Below are 18,583 nucleotides of genomic sequence, written 5' to 3'. Positions count from 1 at the left end.
AATCGCATAGCGCAAGCGTGTAACCATTTCTGAATAAATGGCTACGTAATCCCAAATATAGGGAATCAGAAAGGCTATATAAGGTAATCGTGATCAAATGCACGAAAGCAACGGTTTGGGAAATGTATTGCGCATGTGCAAACAAGGATGACTCAAAAACAGAATAGCTTCCAAGTGCCGAGCAGGGTAACGTCACACTATCCAATGCGCAGGCGCAAACACAGAGGGTTGCCATAGTGTCAGGCAAAAAGCGTCAAGGAAGCTGTATAACGTGTGGATAACGAATGCGCTCACAAAGTTAATGATGATAGCGGATATATTGCATTCAACACAGAGAGATGCCATAGTGACAGGCAATGGGCGTCAAAAAAACCTAATATAACGTGTGAATATCAAATGCGCTCGCAAAGTTAATACAGAGGGCAAATATATTATACTCAATCCACAGTGCAAAAACGAGGAGAATATAACAAGCACAGTTATCTCAAATTATGTACCTAGATCGCTGGACTTAGCCATCACATACCGTAACAACATTAAAGAGCATGCAATATACCAAATCGCATAGCGCAAGCGCGTAACCATTTCTGAATATATGGCTATATAGTCCCACATATAGGGCATCAGAAAGGCTATATAAAAGTAATTGTGACCAAATGCACGAAAGCAGGGGCAAAAATTGCCGCAAACGTGATGTATGTGTATTACATTTGGCCTACAATATAAAAGCACAAAATCACGACTGGCTGGCGCACAGTTGTTTCAAAACATACAACTGTATGCCATGCCAATCCACATTACATAAGCGTGCCTAAATGTCACAATGAAATGCATATGTAAATACCATAAAAAATGCCCAGATGCAGTGGCAAAAATTGCCACAATCAAGACACATATGTTTAACACTCTTTAGATATCAAAATATCATTTGACCTTGCACAAAAAGTGTATGGAGATACAAGAAAACGCACGAAGGGTAGATAGAACCCCACACTCATAATTATATTAATAATAGGTCTTGTTTCCCCGATTGGTACATAAACCAAAACGTAGGAGATAATTCACCACAAGCTCCACCCCTTTTGAGATTTGTAAGTCAGACTTGTATTAATTCACAATATTTTGGTCTACTATTGAAAGTTGAACAGATAGAACGACACAAGCTCAACCCCAGTGTCAGCACATAATGGACTTCCAAAAGTTTAAGCAGTCAACATTTCTTTATCCATATACAAATACAGATAGTACTGGCGTTTGTTTTGACGCCCATTGCCTGTCACTATGGCATCTCTCTGTGTTGAATGCAATATATCCGCTATCATTAACTTTGCGAGCGCATTCGTTACCCACACGTTATACAGCTTCCTTGACGCTTTTTGCCTGACACTAAGGCAACCCTCTGTGTTTGCGCCAGCGCATTGGATAGTGTGACGTTACCCTGCTCGGCACTTGGAAGCTATTGTTTTTGAGTCATCCTTGTTTGCGCATGCGCAATCCATTTCCCAAACCGTTGCTTTCGTGCATTTGATCACGATTACCTTATATAGCCTTTCTAATGCCCTCTATTTGGGATTACGTAGCCATATATTCAGAAATGGTTACACGCTTGGGCTATGCGATTTGGTATATTGCATGTTCTTTAATGTTGTGATGGTATGTGACGGCTAAGTCAAGCGATCTAGGTACATAATTTGAGATAACCGTGCTTGTTATATTCTCCTCGTTTCTGCACTGTGGATTGAGTATAATATATTGCCATCTTTATTTACTTTGCGAGCGCATTTGATATTCACACGTTATATTAGTTTTTTTGACGCCCATTGCCTGTCACTATGGCATCTCTCTGTGTTGAATGCAATATATCTGCCATCATCTCTAATTTTGTGAGCGCATTTGATAACCACACATTATACAGCTTCCTTGACGCTTTCTGCCTGACACTATGGCAACCCTCTGTGTTTGCGCCTGCGCGTTGGATAGTGTGACGTTACCCTGCTCGGCACTTGGAAGTTACTATGTTATTGAGTCATCCTTGTCTGCGCATGCGCAGTGGGCTGTGTTACATCACATTGCTCTAAACCCGGAAATCACCATGAGTCACGGATCACTCCCAGTTCCTCGGCGCGTCTGTGAGTCCTGGCCTCCATTGCAGCTAATTAGGTATGTCGCCGCAGCTGCTGTTTATAATTGTTGATTACCTACTATATTTATATGAGTGTAATAGACCGACTCTTCAGCCCCTGACGAAGCCACCTTGCGGTGGTAACACGCGTCGGGCACTCCACAAGCTCCCCCCTTGTAAGTGGTTTCACATTGGGACTATGCAGGCAGGATCCGATCTTTGCATTATCAGCTCATTGGGCTACACTTTATACGCTATATTTTATATAGGTTGCTGATTCCTCTTGTATTTCATGGTTGCATTGTGCTCCTCTCATTTATATGGCTCTTTTTTGTGTGTATTTGCATAGCCTGTTATATACTGTGCCTACAAGTAGTATTCAACCCCCTGCAGATTTAGCAGGTTTACACATTCGGAATTAACTTGGCATTGTGACATTTGGACTGTAGATCAGCCTGGAAGTGTGAAATGCACTGCAGCAAAAAAGAACATTATTTCTTTGTTTAATTTTTTTTTAAATTGTGAAAAGTTTATTCAGAGGGTCATTTATTATTCAACCCCTCAAACCACCAGAATTCTGTTTGGTTCCCCTAAAGTATTAAGAAGTATTTCAGGCACAAAGAACAATGAGCTTCACATGTTTGGATTAATTATCTCTTTTTCCAGCCTTTTCTGACTATTTAAGACCCTCCCCAAACTTGTGAACAGCACTCATACATGGTCAACATGGGAAAGACAAAAGGAGCATTCCAAGGCCATCAGAGACAAGATCGTGGAGGGTCACAAGGCTGGCAAGGGGTACAAAACCCTTTCCAAGAAGTTGGGCCTACCTGTCTCCACTGTTGCGAGCATCATCCGGAAGTGGAAGGCTTATGGAACTACTGTTAGCCTTCCACGGCCTGGACAGCCTTTGAAAGTTTCCTCCCGTGCCGAGGCCAGGCTTGCCCGAAGAGTCAAGGCTAACCCAAGGACAACAAGGAAGGAGCTCCGGAAAGATCTCATGGCAGTGGGAAAATTGGTTTCAGTCAATACCATAAGTAACGTACTCCACCGCAATGGTCTCCGTTCCAGATGAGCCCGTAAGGTACCTTTACTTTCAAAGCGTCATGTCAAGGCTCGTCTACAGTTTGCTCATGATCACTTGGAGGACTCTGAGACAGACTGGTTCAAGGTTCTCTGGTCTGATGAGACCAAGATCGAGATCTTTGGTGCCAACCACACACGTGACGTTTGGAGACTGGATGGCACTGCATACGACCCCAAGAATACCATCCCTACAGTCAAGCATGGTGGTGGCAGCATCATGCTGTGGGGCTGTTTCTCAGCCAAGGGGCCTGGCCATCTGGTCCGCATCCATGGGAAGATGGATAGCACGGCCTACCTGGAGATTTTGGCCAAGAACCTCCGCTCCTCCATCAAGAATCTTAAGATGGGTCGTCATTTCATCTTCCAACAAGACAACGACCCAAAGCACACAGCCAAGAAAACCAAGGCCTGGTTCGAGAGGGAAAAAATCAAGGTGTTGCAGTGGCCTAGTCAGTCTCCTGACCTTAACCCAATTGAAAACTTGTGGAAGGAGCTCAAGATTAAAGTCCACATGAGACACCCAAAGAACCTAGATAACTTGGAGAAGATCTGCATGGAGGAGTGGGCCAAGATAACTCCAGAGACCTGTGCCAGCCTAATCAGGTCTTATAAAAGATGATTATTAGCTGTAATTGCAAACAAGGGTTATTCCACAAAATATTAAACCTAGGGGTTGAATAATAATTGACCCACACTTTTATGTTTAAAATGTATTAAAATTTAACTGAGCCACATAATTTGTTTTTTAAGATTTATGCATCTGTTAATAAATCCTGCTCTTGTTTGAAGTTTGAAGGCTCTAACTTATTTGCATCTTATCAAACCTGCTAAATCTGCAGGGGGTTGAATACTACTTATAGGCACTGTATGATGTTTAATTCTAATAGATCTACCTCTGTACAGGACTATTAAGATCCATGTAGAGAAGTATACCCTTGACAATGTAATATTGTTGCAGGCTTGTTATAGCGCATTTTAAAGCCAATTGCATATATTTCCATCCACTGGAGGGAGTCTTGTTTGGCTCTATTGTGAGCCTTGTGCTTTGTCTATGTCATTCTTTGACTTCTAAATGTTTTTAAGAAGCTTTTTGTTTGTCTATTACCAATAAAATTTGTAATTTTGCAGTGATCCCTGCATTGATGGTCAGTAGCTTTCTTCTCACAATTTACAGAAAAGATTGGAATAGAAACCGGAGAAACGATCTTGGGCTGGAATGGGAACGATGACTCCTGCTAGGATGAGGGAAACTATGGCTTAAAAGAAACCTGAAATCGGAGCTGGGAGCTTTGGTGGCGGGACCTGAAGACCCAGGTCCTGGGTGAGACGAGAACTCTATCTTGTAGACAGAAGTCACCATTTCAACACTGTGATCTCATCTCCCAAGATCATGGTGCCGAGATCTCCATCTGCGCATGCGCCCCCCCCCCCCCCAGCTGCCATTTTCCCGGAACAACAGCATAGGAAACGATGGAACTGTAGGGGCTCTGGCCTTTCAAAAAATGTTGGCAGAGCCCCCACAGCAGCACCAGACACCCGCAGCGGCGTGCCGAACATCCGAACACCCCCTCATCACAGCCTGCGGCCTGCAGCAACGCTCCACTCTTGCCTCCTCCAGCTGCGACCCCACTTCAACGCAGCCACCACCCACGGTAAGCAATAAGAGGCATGGGCTACAAGCACCATTTTATTAAAAAAAATAAAAAAATAAAACTTTCCTATTTTTTTCCTCAAAATTTGGGGTGCGTCTTATAATCGTAAAATACGGTAAATGGCTATGCTTCAAAAGGTAGTCACCAGACATGGTCTTCCAACTGCCTTGAAGGAGTTTTCAGAGATGATTAGCACTTGTTGGCCCTTTTGCCTTCACTCTACGGTCCGGCTTACCCCAAACCATCTCGATTCGGTTCAGGTCTGGTGACTGTGGAGGCCAGGTCATCTTGCGTAGCACCCCATCACTCTCCTTCTTGGTCAAATAGCCCTTACACAGCCTGGAGTGTTATGAATGGGTCACCGAGGAGAAAAAGGCAAAACAAGCTAAGTCACAGAAAACCTGAGAGGTTGCTAACTATGCAGATTGCAGACCCCTATCTTACCACACATCTAGCAGTAGCCGTGGAGCGTGCCTACAATGTTCCTAGACGCCTGGTCACGGCCGGAGGACTAAATAAGCCTAAAGCAAGAAAAGGGAAAACTAACTGCCTCAGAGCAGACCCCAAAGGAATAGATAGCCCCCACACATGTATTGACGGTGAAAAAAGATGAAAGCACAAACACAGGCAGGAAAATAGGCTAAGCAAATGATGGGGCCCAAACTAACTAGACAGGCAAGGAAAGGAAAGACACTGTCTGCAACCTGCAAAAAACCCTACAAAAATCATGTCCAACACTTCTGATAGCAAAATTAACCCTGAAGTCACTAGACTTCTCCCACTATATCAGCACTCTGAAATATTCTGACACAGAGCAAAAAGAGACCGAACTAGTAAGGGACAAAAAGCCAATTGGCAAAATACTGATAAATAAGAGTGGAAATTCAGCACAGCCCCCAGAAGGGGCTGGCTGGCCACACCAAAAAACTGAATAGACCAACAAAATCAAGTGTGAACATTAGCAGAAAAACTTAGCTTTAGATGACTGGAACAGAGCCGAAAACCAAGAGCTGACAAGCCAGAAGGAATCACCAGCAACTGAATAGGGCGTCGGCTGTCTTAAATCCAATCTGAGACTCCTGAGATCCAATCGTCATCCTCATTCTCAGGTGGCTGATGTCAACCGATCAAATCAGCCTCTCTACCTCCTATTACCACCAGAGGGAGTCTGGAAGGAGAACTCACAACTGGTGAACCAGAGAATGAACTCAACACTGGAGGTGTGTTTGGGGTCATTGTCCTGTTGAAAAATAAATGATGGTCCAACTAAACGCAAACCGGATGGAATAGCATGCCGCTGCAAGATGCTGTGGTAGCCATGCTGGTTCAGTATGCCTTCAATTTTGAATAAATCCCCAACAATGTCACCAGCAAAGCACCCCCACTCCATCACACCTCCTCATCCATGCTTCACGGTGGGAACCAGGCATGTAGAGTCCATCCGTTCACCTTTTCTGTCGCACAAAGACACGGTGGTTGGAACCAAAGATCTCAAATTTGGACTCATCAGACCAAAGCACAGATTTCCACTGGTCTAATGTCCATTCCTTGTGTTCTTTAGCCCAAACAAGTCTCTTCTGCTTGTTGCCGGTCCTTAGCAGTGGTTTCCTAGCAGCTATTTTACTATGAAGGCCTGCTGCACAAAGTCTCCTCTTAACAGTTGTTGTAGAGATGTGTCTGCTGCCAGAACTCTGTGTGGCATTGACTTGGTCTCTAATCTGAGCTGCTGTTAACCTGCGATTTCTGAGGCTGGTGACTCGGATGAACTTATCCTCTGCAGCAGAGGTGATTCTTGGTCTTCCTTTCCTGGGGCTGTCCTCATGTGAGTCAGTTTCATTGTAGCACTTGATGGTTTTTACCACTGCACTTGAGGACACTTTCAAAGTTTTCCCAATTTTTCGGACTGACTGACCTTCATTTCTTTAAGTAATGCTGGCCACTCGTTTTCCTTTACTTAGCTGCCTTTTCTTGCCATAATACAAATTCTAACGTTCTATTCAGTAGGACTATCAGCTGTGTATCCTCCAGACTTCTGCACAACACAACTGATGGTCCCATCCCCATTTATAAGGCAAGAAATCCCACTTATTAAACATGACAGGGCACACCTGTGAAGTGAAAACCATTTCCGGTGACTACCTCTTGAAGCTCATCAAGAGAATACCAAGAGTGTGCAAAGCAGTAATCAAAGCAAAAGGTGGCTACTTTGAAGAACCTAGAATATGACATATTTTCAGTTGTTTCACACTTTTTTGTTAATTATATAATTCCACATGTGTTAATTCATAGTTTTGATGCTTTCAGAGTGAATCTACAATTTTCATAGTCATGAAAATAAAGAAAACTCTTTGAATGAGGTGTGTCCAAACTTTTGGTCTGTACTGTACATAAAAACATCTCCAAAAAAGGTATATAGCATTTAGCTTGTCTGTCTGAAAAGATGCTTGGACATAATTAAACTACCTTTCTCTATTTCTAGGGCTGCCAAAGTCCAAATGATGCACCACTTGTCAGGGCTGTCTATAGAGATCTACAAGGCAGTAACCGTGAAAGAAGGAGACAGCGGCATGCAGAAATCAAACAGCAGCTGGACATCATGATCTGTTGTGCAGCAGCAGTTTTGAAGCCGATTTTTTGGTCAGTCCTTTTTTGCAAAAATCAGATTAAAATAGAAGGGAAATTAAAATTTTCCTACCTCAGCCTCGTGCCAAGTAGAGTAAGAAAAATCAAAAACCTTACATTAGCATGAAATAGGCAGAAGCAAACACTTACATCTGTAATATCACACATCTGAGTCCAGGTAAAGACCTGATGCGGTGGAGGGTAGACTGTGCATCGTTTCCGTTCTTCTGAAACAAAACTGGTTAGCTACAAATGGAAAACAAATAGGAAGGTATGAAATGCTTTGTACGGTTGTAGATGTATTATTATTTTATGTATTAAAATTTATATGCTCCTATAGTGGGATTGATAGCCTAACAGCCACAAGTGGACAAGACACCCCTGTTCAAAGTGTGCTCATTAAGTTAACTTCAGATGAAATAAAATAACTTCCACTGCTCAAGGACAGTAATATACACTATGTAATCCCTTTGACTGCTTTAGGTAGACACCTAGGAGCGAGTATTTAAAAAAAAAAAAAAAAAAAACGGACAGAAAAGTGATAAAAATCTAGTGAGTAATGATCCCTCTGCTAGTACACTGCAGCCCATTATCTAATACATAAAGCTCAATGTGTGTATGTGTGTATGTATGTATGTATGTATTGTGATAAAACACTCCGGGATCGCCTTTGCTGGGGTCAAAGGTCACGTGCATTCAGCATGAAACTCAGGCGCAGAGCTGGGGTTCGTGTATAACTGACCCTGGGTCAGGTTTATTAACGGTGAAAGCAATGCAAAAGGAAATAGAAGCATAAAACAAATCCTTGCCTGTCCGGCACTAACTAAACAATGGACAACCTAACTACCAACTGGCGGGCTTCTCCCGTCCAGCCAAACCACAGTTGCAGTGGGCACTGCTTCCACTCACGTGTGTCTCTCACACAGACAGGCTCTCTGTGTTCCCAGGCTGAGACACTCACACAACCACCTTGCATCCTTTTATATCCACCTCCCATTATCCATTAGTAAGCAGGTGCGATACTGACCAGACTAGGCCACATAGGAAAGGAATCTGGGCGAGATATACCTGCCCTCATCCACTATTCCCACATGATTCTCACATATCCCCCTCTTCTGCTCAGACCACTCCGGTCGAGCAATGACACCCGCCAAACAGTGCACTCGGGACAGGGCATCTGCATTTCCCATCTGTACCCCTGGGCGGTGCTCCACTGTAAAAGTGTAGGCCTGCAGGGCAAGGAACCACCGGGTCACCTGGCTATTCCGTTCCTTGTTCAAGTGCATCCACTTGAGAGGGGCATGGTCAGTGATCAGCCTGAACTTTCGGCCCACCAGGTAATATTTGAGGGCCTTTAGAGCCCACTTAATGGCGAGGCACTCTTTTTCTACGACTGCATACCTTTGCTCGTGTTTATTCAGCTTCCTGCTGAGATAGAGGACTGGGTGTTCCACTCCGTCCCTCACTTGTGAGAGTACAGCCCCGATACCGGTATCAGAGGCATCCGTTTGTACCACAAACTCACTGCGGAAGTCCGGAGTCACCAGTACGGGCTGAGAGCAAAGTGCCCGTTTTAGGCTATGGAAGGCTTCTTCAGCCGCTAAGCTCCATTTAATCATGACGGAGTCTTTCCCTTTTGTAAGATCCGTCAGGGGGGTAGCGATGGCTGCAAAATTTGGTATGAACCGGCGATAATAACCGGCGATCCCCAGGAAGGCTTGCACCTGCTTCTTGTTGACAGGTTGTGGCCAGTCCTGAACCGCCTGAATCTTATTAACCTGGGGTTTAACAACACCCCTCCCAATTACATACCCCAAATACCGGGCTTCTTCTAGCCCGATGTGACATTTCTTGGGGTTCGCGGTTAGACCTGCCTCCCACAGGTCGTCAATCACAGCTTGTACTTTCTGGAGATGAGTCTCCCAGTCCAAGCTGTAAATGACAATGTCATCCAAATAGGCCGAAGCATACCGCCTATGTGGCCTCAAGACTCGATCCATCAGTCTCTGGAAGGTCGCCGGTGCCCCGTGCAGTCCAAACGGCATATACACATACTGAAATAAACCTTCCGGCGTAGCAAATGCAGTCTTTTCTCTGGCAGCCTCCACCAGAGGGATCTGCCAATACCCCTTTGTTAGGTCTAGGGTCGTAATATACCGGGCTTTTCCTAACCGATCTATTAACTCGTCGACCCGGGGCATGGGGTAGGCATCAAATTTTGAGACCGCATTCAGTTTCCTGAAGTCATTGCAGAACCGGATGGTGCCGTCCGGTTTAGGAATTAGCACAATCGGGCTGGACCACGCACTGTGCGATTCCTCAATGACTCCTAACTCTAACATTGCCTTCATTTCTCGGGAAACGGCTTCACGGCGCGCTTCCGGGATTCGGTAGGGCTTTACGTGAACTGTAACACCAGGTTCCGTTACGATGTCATGTTTCATTAGCATAGTCTGCCCGGGTTTTTCTGAGAAAAACTTTTGGTTGTGAAGTAGAAACTGCCTGACTTCCGTCTTTTGCCGCTCCGAGAGAGTCTCTGCAACCCGTACCTCCGGTACGGTATGCGAGCAGACAGGACGGGCCAGCTCCGCTGACAAGGCAGACCGATCCTTCCAGGGCTTTATCAGATTTACATGATAAATCTGTTCAGGTTTCCGTTTACCTGCCTGGTATACTTTGTAGTTTACTTCACCAACTCTTTCTTTGATCTCAAAGGGGCCCTGCCACTTTGCCAGGAACTTACTGTCCACCATGGGGACCAGGATCAACACCCTATCTCCGGGTGCAAACGTACGGATGTTGGCACCCCTATCATAGATTCTTTTTTGGGCTCCTTGAGCCTGTATCATGTGTTCTTTGACGATAGACATAACAGCCGCAATACGGTCCTGCATTTGTGTGACGTGATCAATCACTGTTTTAAATGGAGTGACCTGACCCTCCCAGGTTTCTTTTGCAACGTCTAACAGTCCGCGAGGACGTCGGGCGTACAATAACTCGAAAGGCGAGAATCCCGTGGAAGACTGGGGTACTTCCCTGATGGCAAAAAGCAAATACGGAAGTAAATAGTCCCAGTTCTTCCCATCCTTGTCTATCACCTTTCTCAGCATCTGCTTCAGAGTTTTATTGAACCGTTCAACCAACCCGTCTGTTTGAGGGTGATACACAGATGTGCGTAACGGTTCGATTTGTAACAATCGGCAGAGCTCCTTCATTATCCTGGACATAAAGGGGGTCCCCTGGTCGGTGAGTATCTGTTTTGGTATACCGACCCGACTAAACACATGCACCAGCTCCTTGGCAATCGTCTTGGTGGCCGTGTTACGCAAAGGGATGGCCTCCGGGTAACGAGTGGCATAATCCAAGATGACCAGGATATGCTGGTGTCCACGTGCAGACCGTGGAAGGGGCCCAACTAAATCCATCCCAATCCTCTCAAACGGGACTTCAATAATAGGTAGGGGTACCAAAGGGCTACAGAACCGGGGCTTAGGTGCAGAGGCTTGGCAGTCAGGACAAGACTCGCAATATACACGAATATCATGATGCATGCCTGGCCAAACAAAACAGTGTAATATCCTTTCGGTGGTTTTCTGGACTCCCAGGTGACCTCCCATCACATGTCCGTGGGCCAGGTCCAGCACCTGCCGCCGGTAGGGTTTTGGCACGAGTAATAGTTGCACCGTATCTTCCCCCTTTTTCTCTATCTGATAGAGTAAATCATTCTCCAGAACCATGTAAGGATATGCCAGCCTAGAGCCAGGTTCTACGGGTACCCCATTTATCACCTTTACATTTGTCCTAGCCTGAGAAAGGGTAGGATCCTTTATTTGCTCGCTTTGGAAGTCATCTTTCTGAACTTCTAAATCCGGCAAACGGGGAGGTGGACGGCTGTCAGCCTCCTCCTCTTCCCCGGTCTCCTCATTATCACCCGCCATGACTGAAAACGGGAACTGCAGGTCATTTCCCGCAGACTCTTCCCCCGAGTCTTCCGGGGAGACCTGTTCCAGGGGTTCGGGACCCACACGCTCCCTGGGAGAAGAATCATGTACACTATTACCCGAGGGCATCAACTGATTCTCCCACAATTGCCAGAAGTGGGGAAAATCCCGGCCCAGGATAACATCATGAAATAACGTCGGGACGAGTCCCACTTTATGTTGCACAGACCCATAGGAAGTAGTAATGCATATGACCGTGGTGAGGTACGAACAGGTGTCTCCATGCACACACGTTACAGAAAATTTGTCTGATGGTCCAGTCGGGGCTGACACCAGACTGGCCTTCACCAGAGTCACCACACTTCCCGAGTCTAACAATGCCACCACATTTTTGCCATCAACAGTTAAATCACACAAGTGTTTTTCCACATCCTTTTGACCGGCATTCACACTCACTACCCGTGCAACCATAGACATGCGGTTTTTAGAGTCTGTGACGTCGCACTGCATGGGTTCAGTAGTGACCGGACAGTTCGCAGCAATATGTCCCATCTCTTGGCAGCGGAAACACCTAACGGGCCCCTTGCTTAGACCATAGTTCGTTACTCTCGGCCTCGCAGTGCGGGCAGTCCCGTTTTCCTCCCCCACTGTCTTAGGGATTTTTCCATCTCCCCTACTCCCTGGAACAGTCTTACCGGTTCCACGTGGAGATGATGAAGAACGAGATGGGGTAGCGTCGTCTCGGAGTCCTTCCGCCACGGAGTAATGTTCAACCAGATCCACCAGTTGATCTGCCGTCGTAGGATTTCCATGGCTTACCCACTTCCTCAGGGCTGGCGGTAGAGCCCTCAGGTACTTGTCCATGACGACTCTCTGGATTATCTCTGGCGCTGTCAACACCTCGGGTTGTAGCCACTTCTTCGTCACGTGGATCAGGTCGAACATCTGGGACCGCGGTGGTTTATCCGGCTGATAAGTCCATTGATGCACTCTCTGTGCACGGACAGCGGTCGTCACTCCCAGCCGGGCCAAGATCTCGGCTTTCAGTTTGTCAAAGTCCTGCGCGGCTTCAGGCTCTAAGTCATAATAAGCCTTTTGGGCCTCACCGGAAAGAAACGGGGCAATCAGGCCGGCCCATCGTGCCTTCGGCCATTTTTCTCTCACCGCCGTCCGTTCAAACGTGGTCAGGTATGCCTCGACGTCATCTTCGGTTGTCATTTTCTGCCAGTACCGACTCACGTGAATCACTCTCGACTCGGCTTCCAGGTTAAGCTCAGGTAAGCTTGCCAAGCGCTGCGCCACCTGCTGGAGAAGCGAACGATCGGTAACTGTCATGTCCACCAACTCCTTCAGCTGGGTCATCATCACCCGATTAGCTTCCTGCTGGACGGCGGTGGACTGTACCAGCGCTTTCACCACATCCTCCATGCTCATGCTTGCAACGTGATGCCCGCATTCTCCACCACAATGTGATAAAACACTCCGGGATCGCCTTTGCTGGGGTCAAAGGTCACGTGCATTCAGCATGAAACTCAGGCGCAGAGCTGGGGTTCGTGTATAACTGACCCTGGGTCAGGTTTATTAACGGTGAAAGCAATGCAAAAGGAAATAGAAGCATAAAACAAATCCTTGCCTGTCCGGCACTAACTAAACAATGGACAACCTAACTACCAACTGGCGGGCTTCTCCCGTCCAGCCAAACCACAGTTGCAGTGGGCACTGCTTCCACTCACGTGTGTCTCTCACACAGACAGGCTCTCTGTGTTCCCAGGCTGAGACACTCACACAACCACCTTGCATCCTTTTATATCCACCTCCCATTATCCATTAGTAAGCAGGTGCGATACTGACCAGACTAGGCCACATAGGAAAGGAATCTGGGCGAGATATACCTGCCCTCATCCACTATTCCCACGATTCTCACAGTATGTATGTATGTATGTATGTATGCATGCATGCATGCATGCATGTCCGGGATTGGCATGCGCATCGTCGCAGCTACAGCCACAAAATTTGGCACAGTCACACATCTGGTCCCCGAGAGCGGGCTATGTTGAGGCAAAATTTTAACCCCGCACGTTCCAATTCACCAAACAATTTTGCCCCTATCTGCATAATGGGGAAAAAGTGTATGTATGTATTGGCATCCGCACCGTCGTAGCTACAGCCATAAAATTTTGCACAGTCACACGAATGAGAGCGATGGCACCAAAGAGTATATACCGTATAGTTGCTAAGGTGTGTAGCTACAGCCATAAAATTTTGCACAGTCACACGAATGAGAGCGATGGCACCAAAGAGTATATACCGTATAGTTGCTAAGGTGGGGCCCTGACATGGGATACTCACCACACACGGGGATATGAACACACACACAAAATGCACCACACACTACCACGTGCTTCAACACATATACCACCCTCAGCATACATTTCACTACACATACACAAACCTCGCCACATAAAAGTCGAAATACAAAAGTCGCCACTCAAAACTCGCCACGCTGTCCCAGAGCTGTTTAAAAGATGAAAAATGAGCTGTGATGGAAATAACACAATTTATTACCGTGCCAACACAGACCATCCTCTGACACAGACTGCAGGGGGAGCCCAGTATCACACAGGATAAGATTAGATACACGGTTCAGCAGTCAGTATCACACAGGATAGAATTAGATACATGGCTCAGCAGACAGTATCACACAGAATAGGATTAGATATTAGATACACGGCTCAGCAGTCTGTATCACACAGGATAGGATTAGATGCACAGTTTTTATGTGCAATATAATCATAATTTGTTATAACTAACCACAGTTGGTTACTATGCCCAGGCAACGCCGGGCTCTTCAGCTAGGGAACATATATAAACCAATGAGTCAGTGCAGGACTATTAACTGGTGGATAATAAAGCAAGCGAGTTACCACATTAAAATGATACAGGAAAGATGTATATCTTTGTACCGTGTTAGTTAGCCATTAAAAGGTATCAACCACTGAGGACTCTCAAATCTAAATATTCACATTAAGGCTATGTGCCCACGTAGCATTTTAAAACGCTCACTAAAAACCGGACTCCTTCCCAGAAATCGCGCGTTTTTATCCGCGCGATTATGATCGCGATTTTGCCGCAATTTTCGAGTGCGATATTCAAGCACTTTCCAAGCGATTTGAAGCATCGCTTGGAAAGTGATTGACAGGTTGGTCACACTCGTCAAACATAGTGTTTGACAAGTGTGAGCAGCTTTTTACTATTGGGGCCGCCTATGCTGGCATCTGTGATGACTACTAGATATGGCCCAAATACTCTTAGGTCAGAGAAGGGGATGGAGCATAATTTGGACTTTGAAGCGTTATCCCCCGACCAGGACTTAAGCCGGCAGTTCTCTGTGCTGCATTAGACAGGGAGCTGTTCCTGGCCGCAAATCTTACTGATTCGGCCGACGTGTCTGACCAGAACGCCGTGGTTGATTTCATGAGGGGAAGGGAGGCCAGGATGTCTGCTCTAGGGGTCTTGTTGGCAAGGTGTTAATCCAACTGACCCATCCATATGAACATAGATATGGCCACCGAGTTGGCTGCTATGTTAGCTCTAATAAGTGATGCAGAAGTCTCCCATGTCCTTTTCAAGAGAATGTCCTCATTTCTGTCCATTGGGTCACGGAGGGTTGATGAGTCTTCGAACACTTAGGGACTTCTTCCATTTGCATTGTGTTCCTTACTGCCTGGACCAACTCGTCGGTGTCTTCCGACTGAAACAGGTACTTTCTGCCCCAGTCATGGCTGTCTGCTGGGATTTCTCCTTCCTCCTCTGGATCGGAGTCCCGCAAGTCAGACTCCTCTTCAGAGCTCGGTTCCGACTCCCCTGGTTCTGTCTCCCACCTTGCGTGCTTGCGACTAGGCCCTGAGCTGGGAGGCTGCTGTCGTGAGAGGCTGGACATGGAGGTCTGAACTTCCTCACGTATCAGGAATCTCATCTCAGAGGAGGGATGGCTGCTCATCTCTCATGACCCTTGATGTACAGGGTCCACAGAGGGTTTTGCCATGGGTGTCGGGTAGCTTCACGCGGCATACAGGGCATCTGACAGATTTTGCTGAGTCTTTAGTCGCGGTCGGGGGGCTGCTGGGGTTCCCTTATCCTAATGGCAAAAGATAGGGATAGTCAGGTCGGTCCGGGCCCTGCAAGTAGCTGCGGGGCTGGCTGTGGAGAGGGTGGTCTGCGCCAGGCGTACTAACCCCTCCGTCTGCTGGAGCTTCTGCTTCCATTGCCGGTCCGCGTCTCCTGCGATTGCAGTCAGTCACTCTCTGCCACGGAGCGCGCGCTGAGTGTTCAAACCTGGCAACAGTGACGTCACCGAAAGTGACACGCATCCTCTCGCGAGAGCCGGGGATCCGTGTGCTGACCACTTTCGCTTTCCACCCTGGAACGCAAGTCGCCACCCGCTCGTCTGACAGCGCCTGGTCATGACGTCGGCCCCCACCCGGAAGCCCAGCTGCCTGCGGGGACCGTGCTCTGTACCGCGTTCACCGCCGAGATCCGGTCTGATGTCCGGAGCAGAGAGCCTCCCACCAGGAGGAGCGGCCCCCTCCAGGAGCGTCAACCTGTTCACTGGCCTTTGGGGCAGAGGGACACCCCACCGGGAAGCTTTGGCCCTGGGCTTCCTGACAGGGGGAAGGATTGGACTGGCCACACAATCTCCCTGAGCCCTCCTGTAAGCTCTGCGCAGCGATCTCTCAAGTGTCCCTCCATGCAGGGACAAGAAAAACACTGGGGGAAAGGGGGTGGGACGGGACCTTTTAACCGCTCATGTGCTTTCCTGCCCCTGCAAGGAGGAGGAGGACATCCTCCATGGTGCTGTCAGGAGGGACGTCCTGGAAAAATTCACTGGATGTAAATGGTTTGGTGTACAAACACTTATTGCACAGAGTTTACTCAGGCAAAATGTGCCCGGCTTTTAGTCCATGCTAGATGCACTCAGCAGCAAAATGCACACTGCAGTGTTCAGAAAGTCCCAGCCGATGACAAACCTGACACGAGATGGTGTGCGAGGAAGCAAATGACATGACGTCACTATCTTCGCAAGGTACAGATTCCTGGAGACACCGTGTTTTCCTTAACATGTTGGAGAAACTATTTGCTTCATCAGAGGCCCTCTCCGTCATTAGTCTATGTATGTTCTGTGAGATAGTGGCCGGCATTGTTGTAAATGGCAGGTATGTGTCACAGAGGAGGTGATCCTCTGGGTTGTAAGCCTGAAATGTTGCTCTGGGACCTGTAGTTCCACGAGCTTTGTTTTCTTTATAAAGGAGGGGCTTACAGGGTTAGCTGGAGAGTTGGGCGGGACTGGCTAACCACACACACCTCCCTCCTATGGGGATGGTTTCAGCTACATAATGTGACCATGGTTTGGGTCACATGGTCTAGATTGTAAGGTCCTACTAGAGGTCAGGCCTGTGTGTTGGAAGGTCCTACGAGTGGATGCACTTCCTGAATAGCACATGGAGAGGCCATGTACCTGGAAGGCCTGTGTTGGAAGGACCCACGAGGGGACTGTATTCCTGAAGAGCACAGGGTGAGACCATGTGTGTGCAGAGTATGTGATGGCACTATGTTGGGGAAGCTATCGACCTTCTGAGGGTCTGGAACTGCCCTGGTCGCAAGGATGTGATCACAGTAAGGCAGCTTCCCTGGGAAAGAGGACTGACAAGGACTCAGTGTGTGAAGCAGGAGCTCCTGTAAGGTAACTCCAGACAGGGGGGTTATGGTAACGGCAGACAAGTAACTGTCTTTGGAACAGACTGTTGGTGCTTGTTATGTTCCGTGGATGTTAATGAATTGTGCGGTCACCAACGGTAACTGGACGAAGTGAGATCCAGCATCTTTAGAGAATGAAACCTAATGTTGTGGAGTTAAGTTGTGAGAGACACTGACACGGCGTGTGGTCGCCCACGTTACCTGGACAAAGAAGTCCGGCGTGTTTAGTGTCTGCTGGAATTAAAGCCGTGTACGAAGAAGTGTTATGGACTGTGTGTTAGGTCTGTGATATATAACATGGCCTCAAGTGGTTTATGAGTGCATAATAAACCGCATGGACTGTTTTGTGAAAAAAAAAAAACGTGCCTGTGTGCCTTCATCCAGTTGCCAAGCAAGTGTCCCCCAACACATGCAGTAAGCGCTGCTTTCCAGTTCATAATGGGCAGCTAGCTGTAGAGTACTTTTGGAGCGATTACGCATTAGATTTTTATCACATTTCTGAGCAGCAAAAGGGATTGTAGGGATTGTACAGTGTTAATTCCTGTCCTTCTAGCATAGTGGACGTTATTTTATATGATGTATTAATTTGTTCTCCAGGGAAGATACGGTAATTTCTCAGCTATACACAGGGTAGATGATAACTTATAGATCGGTACAGGTCATGAACCCCACGAATCAGGATCTTTGTATGCGCTTTAGAATGGAGCAGCAGTGCATATGTTTAGAGATGGACAAATCCGAACAGTAAAGTTCAGCGTCCATACCGAACACCTACTTTTCAGGAACGGACACTGAACACAGACTTCACCAGAAGTCTGTGTTACTGTTCGGGTTTGGACCCCCCAACACCTGGTGTTTCTCGCGTTGTCAAGTGAATGACAATGCGACAAACACTGCCTCTGATCGGCAGTAAAATAATTACCACTGGTCAGACTGCTGTAGTTCCCACGCTGTCAAATGACAGCGTCAGTGCGCAGCTATGACCTCCGGTCACTGGCGTCAGCAAATGGAATTACTGCTCCCATCAGCCTAAGCCTGCTGCCTCTAAAAATAGCAAGAGCAAGCGGCGGCTGATGTAAGCATTTATCAGCTGCCGCCTGTGCTCCAAATAATAATAATAATGAAAAAAAATAAATAAATAAGGCATGGATTCCCCTGTATTTTTGATAACCAGCCAAGGAAAAACTGACAGCTGACTGCAAATACCAATTTTTTTTTTTTTTTTTTTTTTTTTAACTGTTTGGCCGAACCTGAATATCCAGGGTCCGCCCATCTCTACATATGCCCAAAGTGAGTTTTATTCATTCTCATTGTTAGCACTGAGCACTGCATTTTTACAGCAGTCCCACTGAGAATGAATGGATCAGCGGTTGAGCATGCGTATTCTCGCTCCATTCGAACAGACA

At 47.0% G+C, this 18,583-nt stretch overlaps 1 protein-coding gene across 2 annotated transcripts in view; it reads right to left on the bottom strand.

Moving 5' to 3' along the window:
* Positions 1 to 18,583, bottom strand: part of UNG (uracil DNA glycosylase) — a 55,378-nt gene that overhangs the window by 32,746 nt on the left and 4,049 nt on the right. Inside the window, exon 3 of one of the 2 annotated variants that reach the window (XM_073582599.1) lies at positions 7,633 to 7,728. The exons of the other annotated variant lie outside the window; for it this stretch is intronic. Within the exon in view, the coding sequence (XP_073438700.1) occupies positions 7,633 to 7,728 (96 nt within the window). The remainder of the gene's footprint in view (positions 1 to 7,632; positions 7,729 to 18,583) is intronic. 2 annotated transcript variants of the gene reach the window in all.

Source organism: Dendrobates tinctorius, unplaced genomic scaffold, assembly GCF_039654945.1.
Source record: "Dendrobates tinctorius isolate UK_male_01 unplaced genomic scaffold, ASM3965494v1 ptg000073l, whole genome shotgun sequence".
NCBI lineage: Eukaryota > Metazoa > Chordata > Amphibia > Anura > Dendrobatidae > Dendrobates > Dendrobates tinctorius.
Note: the sequence above shows the minus strand (reverse complement) of the source record. Positions and strands in the feature narration are given on the sequence as shown.